Raw genomic sequence first — 22,497 nt, forward strand, 5'->3', positions numbered from 1 at the left:
TATAGTGAAAGAAACGTGGGGGTTTTTTTAGTCATTTGACTTGAAAAGACGGGGCATTAATAGAATAAAGCAGTTCCTTATCTAATTCCGAGTTAACACTAAAAGTAGACACTATGGAGATTGCTGAGGTGAAATGTGAAGGTGTTTGATGTTCTGCCGGGTTCTATGGTATGAGTCTCCCGAAAATTCAAGGGTAAAAGTTTCAGACACACACACACTTGAAAGTTCAAAACAATGTTCTTTATCACAAAATTCAAAAGAAACAAAACACTCTTTTTGTATTGCAAAGAGCACTCATCCCAAAACAACTTGGTAGTCTGTATAATCCCCTTAAGTACTTAGCTAGCAGCTGTGAAGAAACGTCACAGCCCTCCTTCTTCCACGAAGTGAGACACACACACTTTGCTCTGCTTTGGTTTCAAAGTCGTGAAAAATCAACAAACAACAGCAAGGTACGGTCCTGAAGAAACAACAATCAGATAATCTTCCACAACGGCCAAGCTAGCACGCTGCTATTTATATCAGCAGCTCTAATTGCTGGAGCCCCACCCAAACACAGGTGGCCTCTCTTATCTCCTGTAATATTTCTTCAATTGGTCTCTTCTATGCATAATTCTGCGCCTGCGTGGGTCTAATACTTCCTCATCCGAATCGGCCGAAGATAATGGAGATTGGCTTCCTGGGTTGTGTGCCAAGCCCCCCTCTTCCAAATCACCCCCACTGCACTACCTGACTCTGTGGGCAATAAAACAGGCCTATGACATGTTGATGTTTCCCCTGCATCCACCTCCACATTCCGTGGGGCAGGAGTTGCGCCAGAGCCAATCACAACAGTTTGAGGAGGATTTCACTATTTTAAAAGTCCTCTAAAATCCAGTCCTATTAACTATTAGGAACGGCTGATTTATTCTTTTGATGTTGCCACAGGTTGATGTGGTGACTAATTGTGTGGACTAATTGCTTTAAAAGCTTTAGCACTCCCACATTACAGATCTGGTAGAAAGCATTAGAATTTCTTTTACTATCAATAGCTTTGAAAGAGAACTAGTTCCTCAGAATGGTTAATAGCAGGGGTGTTTAACTTTGGCACGGTTGGTATGGCTGGCTGGAGAATTATGGGAGTTGAAGTCCACAAGTCTTAAAGTTGCCAAGGTTGGACATCCCCGATTTATAGAATTAGCTTGAGAATGTTGCAATCAATTTACTATCAGGGCTTTGAAAAAAATATCTTAACTGAGAAACAATGTCCAACCACTATGGCATATTAATTGTCTACTTATCCAATTTTATAGGCCCAGCCTAGATCTTGTACATAAGTGCACTAATGTGCCTTTTGTCCCCTGTCCAATTGTCTTTCCTTTATCTCATATATCATATATATTTTCTTCCTTTCATATATTTTCTCCTCCATTTTTATATATTTTCTTTATATATATCACTACATGTCTATTCTTTTCTATATGTATTGTGTATTGGACAAAATAAATAAATAATAATAAAAAAAAATTGTGGGGTCTAAGGACACAGTGTCAATGGACATTTCCCTTGGTGTCCACCAGACTACCTGTTGTTTGCTGACTTCACTGCTGTTAGATACTTTTTATTGTATTCAACAGGTTAGTTAACTGGTTAGTTAAAGATGTAATGACTTACAAAATTTATAAAATAATAAAATCCTCAATATGATACAAATTATTCTTTCAAATTATCACAACAAGTTGGGAATAGAATATAATAAATATAAACAATTTAAAAAAATAAAAACCATCACCTGTATGGTGAAAAATCTCTATACGGGCACTGCATGATCAAGTTATTTGAGAATAGCAGCTCCATGTGCAAAACTGGCTAAACCACATACATGGGAGAGATTTTTAGGTTTAGATGAAGGACAAACTGCACGTCAAATGCTTTAGAAGAAACAATTGAGGCAGCAGAAGCAAAGAAAGAAGATAATAAATAACCATTGTTAGCAGTAGATAATGGATATTCTTTGGAAAGGGGAGAAACAATGTCTTGGATGCTCAGTCCACCCAAATTCATGGAACTTCCTGAGCTGCAAAAGCACTTCTAGAAGAAACGGTACAATATCCATAATACAGCAAATTTTAACTGGCTAAATATTTTAAAGTAATATAATTATAGGATGGTTGAAAGAATATCAAGCTTAACCATAATGAGTTTATGACTAAACTTTTGTCTGATTCCTAAAGTTAACAGAGTTAATGAATCCCCTTCTTTTTCAACATATCAATTTCCTCCAAAATAATGCAAATTGAGGTCTCATAAGAATATTTTACTAGTCCACATGACCAGTGAAATAAATGTAGAAACCATATAATCCCCTGTAAGCAAATTTTAATGCAATTTCCCCTAATTGCACTGCTTCAAAAATCATGTGAATTATTCATTCTTGTGCTCCTTAGCATAAGCAGAAGTGCACTTTTCCTCGATGCTTTATAGATATAAATAATAGTTGTTGCAATTTGAATGTTTCTCACGTATAAACCATAGAAACATAGAAGACTGACGACAGAAAAAGACCTCATGATCCATCTAGTCTGCCCTTATACTATTTTATGTATTTTATCTTAGGATGGATATATGTTTATCCCAGGCATGTTTAGATTCAATTACTGTGGATTTATCTACCACGTCTGCTGGAAGTTTGTTCCAAGGATCTACTACTCTTTCAGTAAATAATATTTTCTCATGTTGCTTTTGATCTTTCCCCCAACTAACTTCAGATTGTGTCCCCATCATCTAAGAGAACCATTTCTCTTAGATGATGGCTGCAGTAGTACAATACAGTATGCTTATCTGGAAGAGAGTGTGTGATATTTTACTAATTTTAAACTTCATTTTGAGCATTTTGATACAGCGTGTTGTATTAACACAACTGGATTAATTTATGGTTCAAGATGTTTTTCAGATCCAGAAAACAGATTACCAAAGTAACCAGATTACGTGAGTTAAGTAAAAAGGATAGATAACTGATAATACTACTATTCTTCAAAAAGACCTTGGCTATGTATCAGAATGGTCAAACCTATGGCAACTTCAAATCTCAATCAACAAATGCTCAGTCTTACCCACTGGCAAAAATAATCAGAACACAAAATACTAACTAGATGATCACAACCTTGCTGACGATCCTTACTCAGTAAAGGACCTTGGAGTACTCATCTCTAATGAGCTAAGTGCCAGAGCCCACTGCAACAGCATTGCAAAAGAAGGCATTAAGAGTGGTTAACCTAATCTTGCATAGCTTCTTCTCTAGTAACATGTTAACATTCGCATAACAGTAACAGTAACATTCTCTAGTAACATGTTAACTAGAGCATATAAAACATTTGCCAGACCAATTCTTGAATACAGCTGACCCACACTACATATTGGATACACACATACACACACACACACACACACACACACACACACACACATATCCGGAGAGGGGCGGCATACAAATCCAATAAATAAATGAATGAATGAATGAATAAATAAATAAATAAATAAATTAAAATAAAATAAAATAAAATAAAAAAATATTAAGAATGTCCAGAGATATCTCACGAGACAAGTACTACACTCCTCTGTTTGCAACAGAATACTTTATACCACCAGACTTGAAATTTGGGGTCTAGAAAATTTAGTACTATGTTGCCTTCGATCTGATCTAAGTGTAGCACACAAAATTATATGCCACAATGTCCCAGCTGTCCATGACTACTTCAGCTTCAACTACAAGAATACATGAAATCGCAACTGATACAAACTTAATGTAAACCGCTCTAAACTTGATTGCAAAAAATTTCACCTTCAGCAACAGAATGGTCAATGCCTGGAATACATTACCTGACTCTGTAGTTTCTTCTCCCAACCCCCAAAACTTTAACCTTAAACTGTCTGTTGACCTCATCCCATTCCTAAGAGGTCTGTAAGGGACATGCATAAGTGCACTAGTGTGCCTACCGTTCCTGTCCTAAAGTCCCTATGTATCTTGTAAAATATCATATATTTAAACCATACCTGTACTTTTTATATACTCATATTGATGTACTTTGCTTGCATTCATATACATGCTTGACTAAATAAATAAATACTCAAATCCTATGGCATCTCAGGATTCCCCCACAGCTGGATTACTGCATTTCTGTCTAAAACAGGCAACAAGTGGTCAAAATAGGAAGCTCCATATCCACACCCGTCCCTGTTAAAAGCGGTGTCCCCCAAGGTAGCGTACTGGGACCTACACTCTTCTTTCTCTACATCAACGACCTTTGCGACCTCATCACAAGCAACTGTGTTCTTTTTGCAGATGATGTAAAACTCTTCAACACCACCGATAACACAACTGCCGTACAAAAAGACCTAGACTCAATTTCTGACTGGTCCAACACATGGCAACTCCAAATCTCAACCAGCAAATGCTCTGTCCTACACATCGGCAAAAAAAAAATCAGAACTTCAAATACAAACTTAATAAACAAATTATCACAGATAATCCCCACTTGCTCAAGGACCTCGGGAAACTAATAACTAAAGATCTAAGTGCCAAAGCCCACTGCAACAACATTGCTAAGAAGGCCTCAAGAGTTGTTAATCTAATCCTATGTAGCTTCTGCTCTGGAAATCTCACACTACTTACCAGAGCTTACAAAACCTTCACCAGACCCATCCTCGAATACAGCTCATCTATTTGGAACCCACATCGCATCTCAGACATTAACACCCTTGAAAATGTTCAAAGATACTTCACAAGAAGAGCCCTTCATTCCTCCACTCGAAACAGAATACCCTACAAAACTAGATTTACAATCCTGGGTCTTGAAAGCTTAGAACTACGACGCCTTAAACATGATCTAAGTATTGCCCACAAGATCATATGTTGCAATGTCCGGCCTGTCAAAGACTACTTCAGCTTCAACCACAACAACACAAGAGCACACAACAGATTCAAGCTTAACATTAACCGCTCCAAACTTGACTGTAAAAAATATGACTTTAGTAATCAGGTTGTTGAAGCGTGGAACTCATTACCAGACTCCGTAGTATCATCCCCTAACCCCCAACATTTTACCCTTAGACTATCCACGGTTGACCTCTCCAGATTCCTAAGAGGTCAGTAAGGGGCATACATAAGCGCACTAGAGTGCCTTCCGTCCCCTGTCCTATAGTCTCTCCTATATATCGTATTTCTTCTCTACTATATCCTCTATAACCTTCATTGTGTATTATTGTGCATTGGACAAAATAAATAAAAAATAAATACATAAATTTATAGTCATACAGTCATTTGTGGGAGGAGATGGGTGATGGGAACGATGAGAGGTTTAATAACCATGCAGACTTAGTAAGTAATTTGACAGTGTTAAGGGAATTAGCAGAGTGATAGCGTTTGGGAAAAAACTTCTTGTGTTTAGTTGTTCTGGTGTGCAGTGCTCTATAGCGTTGTTTTTAGGGTAGGAGTTGAAGCAGTTTGTGTCCAGGATGTGAGAGGTCTGTAATATCTACCAAAAAGCAGAAGCAGTAAGCTGAGAATTCCTTTCTTGAAGCATTATGACAAAAGCTATGTCCGTTAGAATTTACGCTGCACAGTAATTCCAGTCTCACAGTAACGCAAGGGGCAGTCAAGAGGCTTTATTTTTCATCAGCATGTTGCACTCCTGATCCTGAACTTGGGCTGAGAGGGAATGACTGGACCTTGGTCACCCAGCTGATTTCCATGCCTAAGGAAAGGCTATAACCTGGCTCTCCCCAATCCTACTCCAGCATCATTACACCACATTGACTCTCTAGGTCGAGGTTACATGAGCATGAATTGCTCCTCAATGAGGAGTCTACGGAGAGGGGCGGTATACAAATCTAATAAATAAATAAATAAATAAATAAATAAATAAATAAATAAATAAACAAACAAACAAACAAAACAAACAAACAGAGAAATCCCTTGGTGAGGGAGATGGACGGTTTCAAAATTGGATAAACAGAAACAAGCATAGCAACAAAACTTCCAAACTTCTAATGCAGGAATTGGAAATGTCTAACCAGATTCATCTTAGGACACTTAAGTGAAGGAAGTCATAGTTCGTATATTCATATTATAAAATGCAGAGTATACATTTCATCAAACCAAAAAAGCATATTTATCCTCAGGCAATAAAAACAGCACAGAGAAGGAAAAGGAAGATTCACCCTGACAGAAGACTCTTGTGATGAGTTCCTTGTAGGCCATTTAGGATTTCTCCTTCCTCCAATGTTGAAAAATTGGAGAGAAAATCTCTTTGGGTCTCTATGCTCCACAGAACCTACAGAACATTTCAACTTGTTCTCTGAATAACCTTACCATCATTGTCTTTAGTGTGCCGAGAGTATGTACTATAATACAAGGATAACTTGGAGACCTTCTAGTTTGATATTGGTGTTATCTCTTTTAAAAATAAATATATTATTTTAGGCCTGAAATATCTACCTTACATGAACCTTTGTCTCTCCCCAAAGCCCTGACCACAGGAAAAAACCTCTAATAGAAGAGAATATATGTAGTTCAGGGTTGAACTGTGGATTGTTTGGTGCTATCTGGGCTTGATTTACAAAGTAACTAGAAGCTCTCTGGATTTCATTGACCATTGATTCTTATTGACCATTGACTATTCTTGGTTATGTATTTAGAATATCCTGGCCAAAGATATCTGTTCTAATTATTTCCTAAAACAGGGAAATCACAGCCTTTCCATACATTCTTCCACTTGGGTTTAAAGTACTCGGTTGTCCAATTTTTCCATCCAAAATCTCCTTGACCCAAGAAAGATGAGAGGCCCAATATCATCCCATCAACCTCTGACTTAATATGGAGTTAAATTTGAGCCTTCCCAGTCCTGGTCCAACATACTAATTCCTAGCTTGTTTTGGATGATTTGTGACAGTTACTGTTCACTTATCTGTAGTAGGGGTAAAATTTATTGGATTTGTATGCCGCCCCTCTCCGAGGACTCCAGACAAACCAGAAATGCTATTGGTTGCCCTGTTTGCTCAAACCGGGAATCACAAATGCTTTTAAAAGGTTTTTTTTTTTTTTTAAAGGTTTGAAAATCAACTGTTTGACAATCAGCTGAGCAGGGGATGGAACCTTTTTTTAAAAAAAAACTTTTTAAAACTAATTTTTGTTTTAATGCCTATTCGCCTGAACTGTGACTCTATGAGGTACCTGCTTGTTCTAGGGGCCATTTTGTGTGAAGTCCAGCTTCTTCTGCATTGTGTGTAACTCAGTTGTGTAGGAGTCACTTGTGTAGATTTTGTGTTATTTGTATGTGAAGTGTGAAAGTTGGTTTTTGAACTCTTTGTGGCTTTGTGAGGTTCCTGCTTGTCGCAGAGGCTATTTTGTGTGCTTTCCCTTTTGTGGGGAGGGGTGGGGGTTTCTGACAGAATTTTAATGGGTTCCGTACCAAAAAATATCTAGAACTGGATGACCTGGCCCTTTCTCTTCTTGTCCCCACCAACATTCCGCAGTCTGCATTGGTTGCCGATCAGTTTCTGGTCACAATTCAAAGTGTTAGTTATGACCTATAAAGCCCTTCATGGCACCGGACTAGATTATCTCCGGGACCGCCTTCTGCCGCACGAATCCCAGCGACCAGTTAGGTCCCAGAGTGGGCCTTCTCCGGGTCCCGTCGACTAAACAATGCCGTTTGGCGGGACCCAGGGGAAGAGCCTTCTCTGTGGCAGCCCCGGCCCTCTGGAACCAACTCCCCCCAGAGATTAGAATAGCCCCCACCCTTCTTGCCTTTCGTAAGCTCCTTAAAACCCACCTCTGCCGTCAGGCATGGGGGAACTGAGATATTCTTTCCCCCTAGGCTTCTACAATTTGTGTATGGTATGTTTGTATGTATGATTGGTTTTTAAAATAAGGTTTTTTAGCTGTTTTAGTATTGGATTGTCGCATGTTGTTTTTACCACTGTTGTTAGCCGCCCCGAGTCTACGGAGAGGGGCGGCACACAAATCCAATAAATAAATAAATAAATTATCTCCTCCTAACTCAAAGTGCTTGCGCCACTTAATCGCCAGCATCCACTTTGACAGCTTGGCTCTATGCACCCCAGTCTCAGCACAATTTTCTTGGTGGTCTTTGCCTTCTTGCAAAAGACGGGTTTTGTCTGACCTCCATAGTCACTGCGCTTACAGTCATATCTCTGCTTTCCTTGCACACACAAAGACTCTTTACCCTTCTTATATTGGGTGACTTTGTGAAGCTGATGATTGCCACATTTTCTTGCAGTAAGTCTTGCAGGTTTTCGGGATGTTCACATCTTGCCGATGTTAGCAGCGCACAGAGAAAGAGCTTATCACCGGAAGCCTGTGTGCTTTTTAATTTTCTGTGAATCAGTTGTGTGGCTTTTGTGTTGTGTGACGTGTGAAAGTTGGTTTTTGAGCTCACCTAGTCACATGACCATGCCCACCAAGCCATGACCACCCAGTAACATCCCCACCAAGCCACGCCCACCAAGCCACACCCACAGAACTGATACGGGAAATTTTTAGATTTCACCACTGATCTGTTGGATGGTTTTGAGCAGAGGGAGATTGTGCTAAAGATGAAATGTGCTACCTTTAGCTCCTTGAAGAAGTGATAGGATCATGAATGGTTTTCTGCTTTGTAAAAGAAGAGCTACCTCAAAAAACATTGTCCCTGGCCACCTAAATCTGCAGAGAGTTTTAAAAAAAGAGTAAGAAATCAAACACCAGCTCTTAGCAGTATTTTTAGCATGGAATTGTTCCTGTATCCCTGTTCATATATACAAAATCATGTGGTTTTTCTTTAATGAATGATTAGCAGAGGGCATTGATTTTGATAAGAAAGCCTCAAGGTACAATCACTGACATCATCAAGTAAAAATAGGAAGTCTACTGTCTGGTAGTAATTGTCAGTCAGACTACAGACTAAATACTCAAAAGAAGGCTACTTTTATATTGCCGAAATGGGATTCAGAAAAAAAAGAGAACATTGTCAACATTTCATGGCACCGGACCAGAATATCTTCGGGACCGCCTCCTGTCGCACGAATCCCAGCGACCGGTTAGGTCCCACAGAGTCGGCCTTCTTCGGGTCCCGTCGACTAAACAATGCCGTCTGGCGGGACCCAGGGGAAGAGCCTTCTCTGTGGGGGGCCCGACCCTCTGGAACCAACTCCCCCCAGAGATTAGAATAGCCCCCACCCTCCTTGCCTTTCGTAAACTCCTTAAGACCCACCTCTGCCATCAGGCATGGGGGAACTAAAAAAAACATCTCCCCCTTGCCCATGTTGTTTTTGCCATTTGACTGATTGACTGTGTGCCTGTTTTTTATATTATTGGGACTGTTTTTATGAATTTATTAATTTTAAATTGTAATTAGATTGGTGGGCATTGGATTTGTTATTATGTACTGTTTTTTATTATTGTTGTGAGCTGCCCCGAATTTGCGGAGAGGGGCGGCATATAAATCCAATAAGTCTAATCTAATCTAATCTAATTTCATCAGAGTAGCATTTATTTAACAACAGGAATAAGGTGGATATTTGAAAAGTGTTCGTACCTGACCTTAGTAGAGAAGATATGGGTGGGACTAAGCTACCGCTAGATAGATCTTGTTGGGAGTAGACTAATTGACCTTTATGATTCCTTCTATCCCTATGATTCTAGTTGGACAATCACACAAGTCTACATCAACAAGTCTACATCAATGGAGGTTAGAGAGAAACCGTGGATGGGTTTCTGTAGAACTTGTGCTGTTTTACATATGGATACATGACTTGGGCGAAAGCTTGGTATTTTTGATTAACAAATCCGAACAACTCTTGTCAAAGATTTGTTCTACATAGAATGTTTTAGGGCAGGGGTGTCAAATTCAAGGTCCGCGGACTGGATCTGGCCTACTGTCCTGGAAACAGTGAATGACTGGCCTGCAGTGCCTCTGCTAGTGAAAATGGAGCTGGCAAGGGCTGCGCACAGCCCTCCTGGGCCCCATATTTGGCTGCAACATCCTCCTGCAGCCCTCTGCCAGCAAAAATGGAGCTCGGGACTCCTGGACTCCATTTTCACTGGCAGAGGGCTGCAAGATATCAAGCTGGCCATGTCTATCCTGGCGACGCCAACTTCAGCCACACCGACTCAGTCCCCCCTAGGTCAAACACAATTCTGATGCAGCCCACAATGAAATTGAGTTCGATACCCCTGCTTTAGGGTCTATTTTGAGTGATTTAATTAAAAAGCTATAATTGGATAAGAGTCTATGAATAGCCCCACAATTGATAAGTGTTAGGAGTGCTAACAAGTATTTGAGACTGTGAAACAAATGTGTTAGTTATTTATTTCCACATAGCCACTGATGATTCAAATACAAAGATATGTGCAATGTTGTTAGAGGAATATGACACTTTCTTCATTCTTTTTTTTTTAAAGGGTGGGCTAAGGGTGAGAATGAGTCTAGTTTCCCATTAAAAAAACTTTTCCTCCCATCAGCCACATTAAAATGCTACACAAAGGAATGAAAGAAATCTTGTCTCACTTGTTCAGTTGATGCTATACTGTATTACTGGATTGCCTTCTGTGATTTTTTGGAAAAACCAGGCAGCTGAGCTGCAAGATCCAAAATGTCTTATATATTGCCCACCCAAACTAAATATTTCCAGCGCTCAATTTGGTGAATAGTTGCTCCAACATATCTGAAAGAACTTTATCACAGGGAAGACCTGACACTTTGCTGTCCCTGGTTCAGAGGTTTTATAGTTCACTATCTCAGAGGGAAAACTAGCAAATGTTCAATCATAAACAAGAATCTAAACTTCCCTGCAGTCACAATAGTCCTAGTTCAGATTCATGGCACCTTTGCAATAGAGCTGGAGATCTTTCACCTCCAATTGCATCCTTGCTAGAGATGGTTTTGACTTCTAGGTTTGTTTACATAAACTTTGCAAAAGTCTTGTGGATAATTTTGTTCAATGGATGGCCATTAAGCTACTGTGGACCACAGCACAATCCATCCAATTAACTGAACATATTTCCAAGGAAGAAGGAACTCTTGGTGCTAAGGTCAAAATAAAAGCAGTAGAAGGAAAAGTGAGAGAAAGAAGTCATCCTTTTTGGTGACAAGAAGCTGTGAAAGATATGTTGAATGGATAACATAAGTAAGAGACTGCCTGTAACGATGTCAAAGAGGTTACCAAGGGAGAGAGCAATAAGATCTCTCCGTCTCCTTGAAGATCTCTCGAAATTCTTCAGTGCTTTGAATAGAAACCCAGTTGTTGCAAAAAAAAAAAAAATCTCTTGTTCGTTCTCAGATAAGGCTCCAGAATTTGGCTTAGGATAGAGATTGCTGGCTGGAGGGGCTGGGAGTGGGGGGCACTGTTTTACAGTGCTTTTCCTCCTACCTCTCTGGTTGGTCGCAGTCAGTGTTAGTGGGGGGTCAGAGGTCGACCTCTAGGTTTCTCCCTTGTGGGGTGCCTCAGGGGTCGATCATCTCCCCCCTGCTGTTTAATATCTACATGAAACCACTGGGTGAGATCATTCAGGGGCATGGGGTGAGGTATCATCAATATGCTGATGATACCCAGTTATACATCTCCACCCCATGTCCAGTCGGTGAAGCAGTGAAAGCGATGTGCCGGTGTCTGGAGGCTGTTGGGGTCTGGATGGGTGTCAACCGGGTCAAACTCAACCCTGACAAGACGGAGTGGCTGTGGGTTTTGCCTCCCAAGGACAATTCCATCTGTCTGTCCATTACCCGGGGGGGGGGGGAATCATTGACCTCCTCAGAGAGGGTCCGCAACTTCGGCGTCCTCCTCGATCCACAGCTAACATTAGAGAACCATCTTTCGGCTGTGGCAAGGAGGTTTGCCTGGTGCACCAGTTGCAGCCCTATTTGGACAGGGATTCTCTGCTCACAGTCGCTTATGCTCTCATCACTTCAAGCTTCGACTACTGCAATGCTTTCTACATGGGGCTACCTTTGAAGAGTGTTCGGAAACTCCAGATTGTGCAAAATGCGGCTGCAAGAGCTATCATGGGGCTTCCTAGATTCGCCCACATCTCGTCAACACTCTGCGGCTTGCACTGGTTGCCGATCAGTTTCCGGTCATAATTCAAAGTGTTGGTAATGACCTATAAAGCACTACATGGCATCGGGCCAAAATACCTTCGGGATTGTCTTCTGCCACATGAATCCCAGCGGCTGATAAGGTCCCACAGAGTTGGCCTTCTCCGGGTCCTGTCGACTAAACAATGTCGTCTGGCGGGCCCCAGGGGAAGAGCCTTCTTTGTGGCGGCCCCAGCCCTCTGGAATCAACTCCTCCCGGAGATCAGAACCACCCCACCCTCCTTGCCTTTCGTAAGTTACTCAACACCCACTTTTGTCACCAGGCATGGGGTAACTGAGCTACCCCTAGGCTATTATAGTTTTGTGTATGGTATGACTGAGCTGTATGGTTTTAATTATTATGGGTTTTAGATGTTGTTTTAACATATTGGATTTGTTGATTGGAGTTGATTTGTTATTGGAGTTGATTCCAGAGGGCCGGGTCCTCGGAGACGGGCAGCATACAAATCTAATAAATAAGTTCTTTTGGTATTTTGTTTCCTGCACAGGTAGGCTTCAACTTACAACCATTCATTGAGTGACCATTCGAACTTACAACAGCATTAAAAAAAATAACTCATGACCAACCATAGTTCACAAAATCATATACCATAATGTCCTTCCTGTTAATGATTACTTCACCTTCAACTGCAACAACACACGAGCATGTAATAGATACAAACTAAATTTAAACTGCTCCAAACTAGACTGCAGAAAATATGACTTCAGCAATAGAAACATAAGAAACATAGAAGATGGACGGCAGAAAAAGACCTTGTGGTCTATCTAGTCTGCCCTTATACTATTTTCTGTATTTTATCTTAGGATGGATATATGTTTATCCCAGGCATGTTTAAATTCAGTTACTGTGGATTTATCTACCACGTCTGCTGGAAGTTTGTTCCAAGGATCTACTACTCTTTCAGTAAAATAATATTTCCTCATGTTGCTTTTGATCTTTCCCCCAACTATGATCTTTCCCCCAACTAAATAGAGTGAGCAATGCCTGGAATGCACTACGTGACTACATTGTTTCTTCCCCAAACACCCAAATCTTCAACCTTAGATTGTGTACAGTTGTCATCTCCCCTTTTGTAAGAGGTCTGTAAGGGGCATGCATAAGCACACCATTCACTTATAGACCACAAAGGAAACAGTTTGCAGCTCCCACTCTCCTAAGCTTTATCCCAACACTTGATTATAAATTTCAATTGTATTGATGGCATTATGTTTTATATACTGTACCTTGGCTTAACTGTGCTAAGCTTCTTGAATGATTATGTAACTATGAAACTGCGGTACATTTAATAGTGATTAAAAAAATGGGCTTAATAGCCAAGAGTAACAACCCAGTGTTGTTTTTTTTCAAACTACTGCACCTACAAGAGAACAATAAAGAATAGGTGGTACAAACATTCTCTGCCTCTTGGATTTTGACAGGTCTATTTTTTTTTTTAAACAGGCTGGTTAAAAGACTTGTTAACAACAATGGTATAAGCTGGATTCCTAGGAGATTTGCTCTGTCAGGTAGAGCTTATTTTTGTGAAATGAAGCATGAAGAGTTGAATTTAGTACAGAAGCCTCTCATGTTGCGATTTTCCCAGCTGCTTTTCAGGCAAGACAACTTTCTGCAAACATCTGCATTACTCCTAATAATGTAAATATTGCAGCACTCTTGGCACCTTCAAGGGTGTGGGAGCTTCATCGCGGGGAGTTTTCGAGAAGAGACTGGGGCTGGCATTTGTCAGAAATGGTGTAGGGCAGTGATGGCAAATCTTTTTTGGGTCAGGTGTCAAAAGGGTGTGCACACACTGATAGCATGTACATGTGTGCCCATATCCATAATGCAATGGCCACCCCTCTCCCTGTGCACATGTGCACAACCCCTGCACTGTCCTCCATGAATGTCCTCCTTGAAGCACAGCTCACATTAGAGAAACATCTTTCAGCTGTGGCGAGGGGGGCGTTTGCCCAGGTTCGCCTGGTGCACCAGTTGCGGCCCTATTTGGACCAGGAATCACTGCTCACAGTCACTCATGCCCTCATCACCTCGAGGCTCGACTACTGTAATGCTCTCTACATGGGGCTACCTTTGAAAAATGTTCGGAAACTTCAGATCGTGCAGAATGCAGCTGCGAGAGCAATCATGGGCTTTCCTAAATATGCCCATGTTACGCCAATACTCCGCAGTCTGCATTGGTTGCCGATCAGTTTCCGGTCACAATTCAAAGTGTTGGTTATGACCTATAAAGCCCTTCATGGCATCGGACCAGAATATCTCCGGGACCGCCTTCTGCCGCACGAATCCCAGCGACCAGTTAGGTCCCACAGAGTTGGCCTTCTCCAGGTCCCGTCGACTAAACAATGCCGTTTGGCGGGACCCAGGGGAAGAGCCTTCTCTGTGGCGGCCCCGACCCTCTGGAACCAACTCTCCCCGGATATCAGAGTTGCCCCCATCCTCCTTGCCTTTCGTAAGCTTCTTAAAACCCACCTCTGTTGTCAGGCATGGGGGAATTGAGATATTCCCTTCCCCCTAGGCTTATAAAATTTATGCATGGTATGTCTGTATGTGTGATTGGTTCTTTAAATTGGGGTTTTTAAAATTACTTTTAATATTAGATTTGTTTATATTGTCTTTTTACTGTTGTTAGCCACCCCGAGTCTGTGGAGAGGGGTGGCATACAAATCTAATAAATGAATGAATGAATGAATAAATAAATAAATAAATAAAATAAATGTGCACAACCTTTCTGCATTCCCTGGTGAACATGCCTCACTGGAACCTCTGGACTTCCGGTAGGTCCATTGGGCTGTCTTTCACTCTCCCCAGGGTTCAGCAAAGCCTCCTGAAGTCTGGGGAAGCTGAAAACAGCCAAACAGGCCAACTGGAAGTTCATTTCCAAACTTCCGGTTGGGCCGTTGGACTAGTTTTCACTGTCCCCAGGCTTCAGGAGGTTTTCCTGAACCCTGAGGATGGGAAAAAACGGCCCGAGGGACCAACCGGAAGTTCATTTTTCACCATCCCCAGGCTTCCTGTAGTCTGGGGAGAGCGAAAATGGCTGAAAAGAAGGCCAGAAATCAGCTCGCTAGCACATGCATGCATGCTGGAGTTGACATCGGGCAGTGGTTCTCAACCTTTCTAATGCCGCAACTCCTTAATACAGTTCCTTATGTTGTGGTGACCCCCAACCATAAGTCTAGTGTCAAGTCTCCCAACAGAGCTTTAAGCTGATTGACAGGAAGGTCAGAGGGATAACCCCACTATAAACACCCGATTGGCTGGATTGTAAAAATATGCTCCAAGGCGCCAGAATAGAAGACTGATTGATTGATTGATTGATTGATTCATTTGATTTGTATGCCGCCCCTCTCCGTAGACTCGGGGCGGCTAACAACAATAAGACAATATAAACAAATCTAATATTTAAGTTTAAGTTAAATTAAAAAACCCCAATTTAAGAAACCAATCATACATACAGACATACCAAGCATAAATTTTATAAGCCTAGGGGAAAGGGAATATCTCAATTCCCCCATGCCTGACGACAGAGGTGGGTTTTAAGGAGCTTACCAAAGGCAAGGAGGGAGGGGGCAACTCTGATCTCTGGGAGGAGTTGGTTCCAGAGGGTCGGGGCCGCCACAGAGAAGGTTCCTTAGAGATCAGTAAGGGGCGTACATAAGTGCACCAGTGTGCCTTCCGTCCCCTGTCCAATTGTCTCTCCTTATCTCATTTTATCTTTTCTTCCTTTCAAATATGTTCACCTATACTTTTTTATCTTTTCTTCTATTCTTTTCTTTATTTATATTACTACATATCTATTCTCTTCAATGTGTATTATGTATTGGACTAAATAAATAAAAATAAATAAATGTTTTATCTACATATCTCAACTATCTGCAATATTACCTGTGAACAATCCAGAGTGGGGGAGCTGTCTTCACCATCTTTCTCTCACACATGATATCTCCCCCCAATTCCACTTCATCCCTCATGGGAAACCATTTCCCCACTGCATTCTAGCACAGGAATGTATCCATGATGGTGCTGAAGTCAGAAAAGGAGGACATATAGGAAGCAATCTGTATTTAGACTCTGCTACAACTACTGATTTACCAAGTAGTCTTTTGAAAGTTGCATAATAGTGGCTTCAGCTTTCTGTCTATAAAAGGGAATAAGTAAGTTCCTAACACCATGGGAAATTTGCCTTTTCCCACGGTTTTAGGTGACCCCTGTGAAATGGTTGTTTGACCCCCCCAAAGGGGTCCCAACCCCCAGGTTGAGAACCACTGACATAGGGGAACATCTCTTGTGCCCTCAGATATGGCTCCACGTGCCACCTGTAGCACACATGCCATAGGTTCACCATCACTGGTGTAGAGTCTTCTGTTTGGGTGAGGGAGGTGATTGGACTAGAAGACAATTCCAACCAGGAGTGAAATGCTACCGGTTCAGCCCAGTTTGGGCAGCCCTTTGTGGTTCAGGGAACCAGTAGCAGCAGCAGCAGCACAAGGCTATGCTCCCCCCCCTGGACATCACCATTTTCTTTTTCTTTTTAACACTCTGAGTATGTGCAAACCCTTCTGTGCATGCACCGAGTGTGAAAAAGCATGTGCTTCTGAACCAGTAGGGAAGGTAAGAAGATTTCACCACTGCTTCCAGCTCTGTTAATCTGTTAAAGATGGTTTGGGATCACAATTCACAGGTGTTGGAGTTCTTATTAGATCAGAATTAGATTGACTCCAGGATTAGGCACAATTCTTTCTCAGCAGCAACCATCACAATTAATTGTCTAGTCAACTTTTGGCAAACCCCTTCCATCGTGTTATCTCTTTAAGCACCTGGCACACAGTGCGATTTCTTTATCTGTGATATTTTTGCATCAAGCCTTTTGTGGGTGTGGGAATTCCAACACTGTGAATCTGCTTGGCAGAACTAAACACAGCATAACTTTAGATGCTGCTTTCTTCTTTGTCTATCGCCCATCCTTATGCACTTTCCAAGTATGAAACCTTTTTGTGATGATATCTGCAAATACACTGTTCAAAAAAATAAAGGGAACACTTAAAAAACAGAATATAACTTCAAGTAAATCAAACTTCTGTGAAATCAGACTGTCCACTTAGGAAGCAACACTGATTGACAATTTCACATGCTGTTGTGCAAATGGAATAGGTGTGCAAATGAAATATTCAATGAGAATATGTCATTCATTCAGATCTAGGATGTGTTGAGTGTTCCCTTTATTTTTTTGAGCAGTATATATCTCCAGATAACACAATTTGCTTACAACAAAGTACCTGGAAGCTGATTTCACCATGGGTTATAAAAACTCAGATTTCTGGAGTCAATTCACATTAAATTCTACTTTTGGCTTATAGTGTTCTCCAATCTCTTTGTTACAAAAACTCATGGCTGATCATGCATATAGTAGCACACCTGGAAATGAATGCAGAAGTGCGACTCAAATTTTTATTTACTTAGTGGAAAGCATTCCCTGCTCTAGAATGAAACTAAAATTTAAAAAGTGGTCAAAATATTGCAGCCAAGTAAGTATCACGATGCACATTTATTACTTTCCCTAGTAAACTATAATAATTAAAACTATTAATAAAAATGCCTTGCTAAAGGGTTAAACAGGCTGCAATTCATTATTCCACTAATAAATTATCAATTATTGGGGGAGGGGAAAGGAATAGCAACCCTGATTCCACCCACCACCACCCCCAGCAGCTGTAAGTATTTAAAAATTATTTGTGGGGATCCAATAACTGACAGATACATACTATATTTTGTAAATAAAACCCCAATGAGTTTAAACAGTGATAACTGCAGTGAAATCATGTTATCATCATACATCTTTAATCCTCTGCCTCATTATTTCATTATTAGGTCCTTATTACCCAAAGACTCGTCATAAAACAGACCTCCTCCCCATCGCCCAGTTACACAGTTAACAATGTGAGACAAATGTCAAAATGTGGGTTAACGCCTTGGCTGACTTTCCTCCGAAAAATGTCTTGCAAAGCTCAGCACAACTCATTTCATAGCTTTCAGATTTGGCCATCTCAGGAAAGGAAGGAAGGAAGGAAGGGAAGGGGAAAGAAAAGGAGGAAGGAAGGGGAAGGAAGAAAGGAAGGAGGGAGGGAAGAATGGAATGGAATAGAAAATAAAGAAGAGAATAGAATAGGTTTGAATCTACACTAACCCGCATAAATCAAAATGATCAAAATGAAGTCTCGTTGCATACAGCTCTCAAAGGGTCACCACCTCCAATATACTGCACACTACACAAACATGACAAAATGAATAGAAAATTGTGCAACAATGTTCAACACAGTCTAGGACAGGGGTCTCCAACCTTGGCAACTTTAGGATTTATGGACTCCCAAAATTCCACAGCCAGCAAAGCTTAAAAAGTCTTTAAATTACCAAGGTTGGAGTCCCCCTGGTCTAGGAAGTAAGAAAGGGGGTGAAGGAAGGAAGGGGAGGAAGGGGCATGGGGAAACTCAGCAGTCAAAACCTCAAGGGTTCACTGCAAAAAAGGAAAGAGCACGCACGCTCCCATTGGCACATCTGCAAAGAGAAGGGGTGCACCACGTTGGACCCAGGTGGGCAAGCTCCACCTTGCCAACCCAGCATTGGCTTCGCCTGCTGTTCAATCAACACCTCTCCCAGGCTGCGTCCTTACCTGATTTGACCAGCACCGCTCTGTACAACCCAGTCGCCCCAGGTGGGATTCTCACCTGGTCGCCCCTCCTCTGGCTCATCGCGCCGGCAGGTGGCTCTCCTCGGCGGGCTACCTAACTCTACTCGGGTTTTCTTCCCTCTCTCTTATTTCGGCGGCTTCTAAGTGGGCACGACTTTGGGGCAAATCGGAGGAGAAGCCCTCTCGCTCCCGCGCGGAGGTTTTTTTTCTGAGGCGACCAGTCACGTGGAAAGGCGGCAGCGGTCTTTCTGTACAGCGGCCTCCCCCCTCCCTTCCCCGTTCCCACGAAGCCTCCCCCCCCACCCGAACCCTGTAACGTGGCATGAGTCGCTGTGCAAAAGCTCCCACTTTGGGGAAGGAGGCGGCGTGTGTGTGTGTGTGTGGGGGGGGGGTGAATTTTGCAGACGCTTTTTGTGCCAGGCTTTGCTCGCTCGCTCGCTCGCTGCTTGGGAACCTCGGCGACAAAGGCGCTGCGTGCAACTTTCGGGATTAAGGACGGGGCTTTGTTTTTCTCTCTGGGAGATCTACACGCACACAAACGCATGCACTCCAAGCCACGCAGTGCTAGCAATTAGGCAGCACTTTTGACGAGAAGGGGGAACCTATAGAAAGCGGCCTCCTCCTCGGACGAGCCGAGCGTGGAGTTGGGCGAAATGGGAACGAAGGCAGGCGGGAACATTTGCTGCGCAACTCCTACGCTGCTGCGAACGGCAGGCGCCAAATCAAAGCCGGAGTCGTCACCATCCTCAGCGCCCCAGGTTGCAGCGCCGGTTAGAAATGCCTTGGGAAAACCAAACACACACACACACCCCTGCACTTAGGTGACCCTGAGGACACAGGTCAACAATCTCCAAGTTTTTCAACGACCATCTAAAAAAAGGTTGCAGGTGACCAATTACCAGCAAGGAATATAAACCCCCAAAACTTTACCCGTAGGCAAAGTTGGCTCTTCTATGACTTGTGGACTTCAACTCCCAGAATTCCTGAGCCAATCATGCTAGCTCGGGAATTCTGGGAGTTGAAGTCCAGGTGTCATAGAAGAGCCAACTTTGCCTATCCCTGCCTTAGACTCATTGTTGAGCTCACCTGATTCCTAAGAGGTCAGTAAGAGGTGTGCATAAGTGCACCAGAGTGCTGTCCATCCCCTGTCCTAATGTTTCTCTTATACTAGTATCATGTATATAAATCTTATATCTTCATATACCACCAATACATACTTGACAAAACAAATAAAAATAAATAAATAAATACATTTCCGCACCAGCCAGAGTGAGAGCTGAAGAAGCTCCTTGGATGAGAAGCGAAACATCTTCAAAAGAAAAAAACCAGGAAAATCCAGTTGCCTTCTGTTGTGGTTAGCTCTGGCCCAGCTCCTGCCCCAAGGAATGTGCAGGTAGATGTGGGGGAATCATCCACATGCTGCAGGCTTGTTTTGCTCCCAATGGAATCTGCCGACGAAGCCTCCTCTGACCAAGGAAGCGTGAGTGACAGGGAAGAAGGGAGTTTGGCAGACAGCCCAGGAGGAGATCAATCATCTGTATCATCCCTGGATTCTGAACAAGAATTAATGACTCATCCACGCATGCGTAGAGTGATGCATAGGAGACAACAACTGAAGGATTATTACAAGAGAAAATGAGGCCACCTGTGGTTGGGTGGGGCTGCTGTAATTAGAGCTACAGATAAAAGTGCAGCCTGGTGTTTTAGCCTCATGGCAGTTTATCTGATTCATTGTTTCGTCAAGATCATGGATTTTGTGCTGTTCAAGATTGTGTGTGGACTCTCTGGACTTTAGAATTGGACTCAGTTTCCCAGTTATTGGGTGAGCAATTGGATTGCATTTAACCTGTGCCTTGTGTGTACCAGAAAATCCCTTTGACATTTAAAAAGGGAGCTGTTTCTGTTTTTCTGTTTATAAAAACTTTTGGGTTTTCCTTTTATCGTGTGGTGTGTGTCTTCCTGGACTAATTACCCTGTAATTACAGGTGGTTGAAACACCCTGGCAGAACACCTTCTGGAAATCCCCCCCCCCTGCAAAAATACCCTGGATCGGGGGTCTCCCACCTTGGTAACCTTTAAGCCTGGAGGACTTCAGCTCCCAGAATTCTCCTAGCAAATCTGGCTGGGGAATTTTGGGAGTTGAAGTCCACCAGGCTTAAAAGTTGCCAAGGTTCGAGGGCTCATGATCTGGATGACTGAGAATCTCTACAGATTTTTATGCTCAGCAAAGCCCAGGGCCCTTTAAGTGCATCGGAAAGGGTTCTTCCTTAGAGTCAAGCTCCCCGGTGATTTTCTTAACTCCTTACTGATTGAATAATCTGCAATGAGAGGCCTGGTTAGCATGCGTCAGGCACGATTCAGTCATTTTTGTTCCTTGATGATTGTACCGCTCACTCCTTAGGTGGCGCTTGCCCCAGGCTCACTGACATGACTCATAGATCTAAAAAGAATAGCGTAAGCCTCCGGCAGAGACCGCAAACTATGAGTAAGGAAACTTTAGATTTAATGGACCTTGATGCGATGAATTTAAGAGGAGGAGATTTAAAAAACAAAACAAAACCAGTGTGTTTGTGTCATTTGTATAAATGATGCTCTTTGGGCTAATGTGCATGTGCAATTATGTAATTTGCACAAATCGTATCCCCGGTGAGCAGTGAGCATGCTGATTTTAACAAGGCAATCAAGAATGATGGATTCTTCCTTTCTCATTAAATGAACAATCCATAAATCTAATTAACAAAGAAGCCAAACAAATAAATCAAGATTTCATGGTAGAGGAAGAAACATTTCTTTGGGTATTGCTGTTTTTTGACACTGCACTGCACGCATGGACGTAGCGTGTGAGCGAATTGCCGTGTTTTTTGATGTTGTATGCACATGTGCAAGGCACACGCTCACATTTTCGATTCTGAGTAAACTTGTGGTTAAATTATGTGAAGCCCACCTCTGACCCCTATGTAACCCCTACAACAGCCAATAGAATACATGTTCTTACACAGGAACCAGAAGTTCAAGTGGAAAGCCAGGAGAAGGTATAAAAAGTCACCCATGCTTAACTCCATGTGGTCAATTGCACCAAAGCCACAAAAGTGGTTTTGTCCATCAATAAATGGACCTTCTTTCCTATCAGCCTCCAGCCTTCATTTTGTCTCCAGGGCCTTTCTCCTGGCTTGGAACTGAACCAGATGGATATTTCTTCCCACAGCGGTTAGGTGAGTTGCACCTGATTTTATCTTCATCCAAGATAACTGGTTTTTAATTAGCTGCCACTTGTTTGGACATTTTGTCCAGGAAAGAAGAAACATTGAGCAGAAGCTTATACATATTCAGAACTTCTCTGCCCAAGTATGTAATGTTCCAGGCTGTCCACATTATGATTGCCTTTAATGAAAATGAGATCATTTTTTAAAGGAGCTATTTATAAGCTCCTTTATCAAGGTGAACATCTCTGTCATATTAAATATAATAAGCCAAGAAGAGAGAAAATGACTAAACAGGTTGATGGCTGAACACTATTAAACTAATCTGAAAGGTAATCAAGACATACTTTGGAAGATGAATTGTCAATACTGTTGAATGAGGCATGATTAAGATGATTAATTTTATCCTGAAAGCGATATGTTTACCCAAATGTTTAGACACCAAGCTCCCTAGGGTTCTGAAACAGCACCGCTCAA

The 22,497-nt window shown here is 42.0% G+C and overlaps 1 protein-coding gene across 2 annotated transcripts in view; it reads right to left on the bottom strand.

Annotated features, from left to right (window-relative positions):
- The window catches only part of FAM107A (family with sequence similarity 107 member A), a 59,149-nt gene extending 40,106 nt beyond the window's left edge, over window positions 1-19,043 (bottom strand). Inside the window, exon 1 of one of the 2 annotated variants that reach the window (XM_070738139.1) lies at window positions 18,803-19,043. In XM_070738139.1, the coding sequence (XP_070594240.1) occupies window positions 18,803-18,881 (79 nt within the window). In that variant the 5' untranslated portion in view covers window positions 18,882-19,043. The remainder of the gene's footprint in view (window positions 1-18,802) is intronic. The other variant, XM_070738140.1, reaches the window with a different exon arrangement.
- Window positions 19,044-22,497: the final 3,454 nt, after the last annotated feature.

The sequence above is a fragment of the Erythrolamprus reginae genome, chromosome 2 (assembly GCF_031021105.1).
Source record: "Erythrolamprus reginae isolate rEryReg1 chromosome 2, rEryReg1.hap1, whole genome shotgun sequence".
Classification (NCBI taxonomy): Eukaryota; Metazoa; Chordata; class Lepidosauria; order Squamata; family Dipsadidae; genus Erythrolamprus; species Erythrolamprus reginae.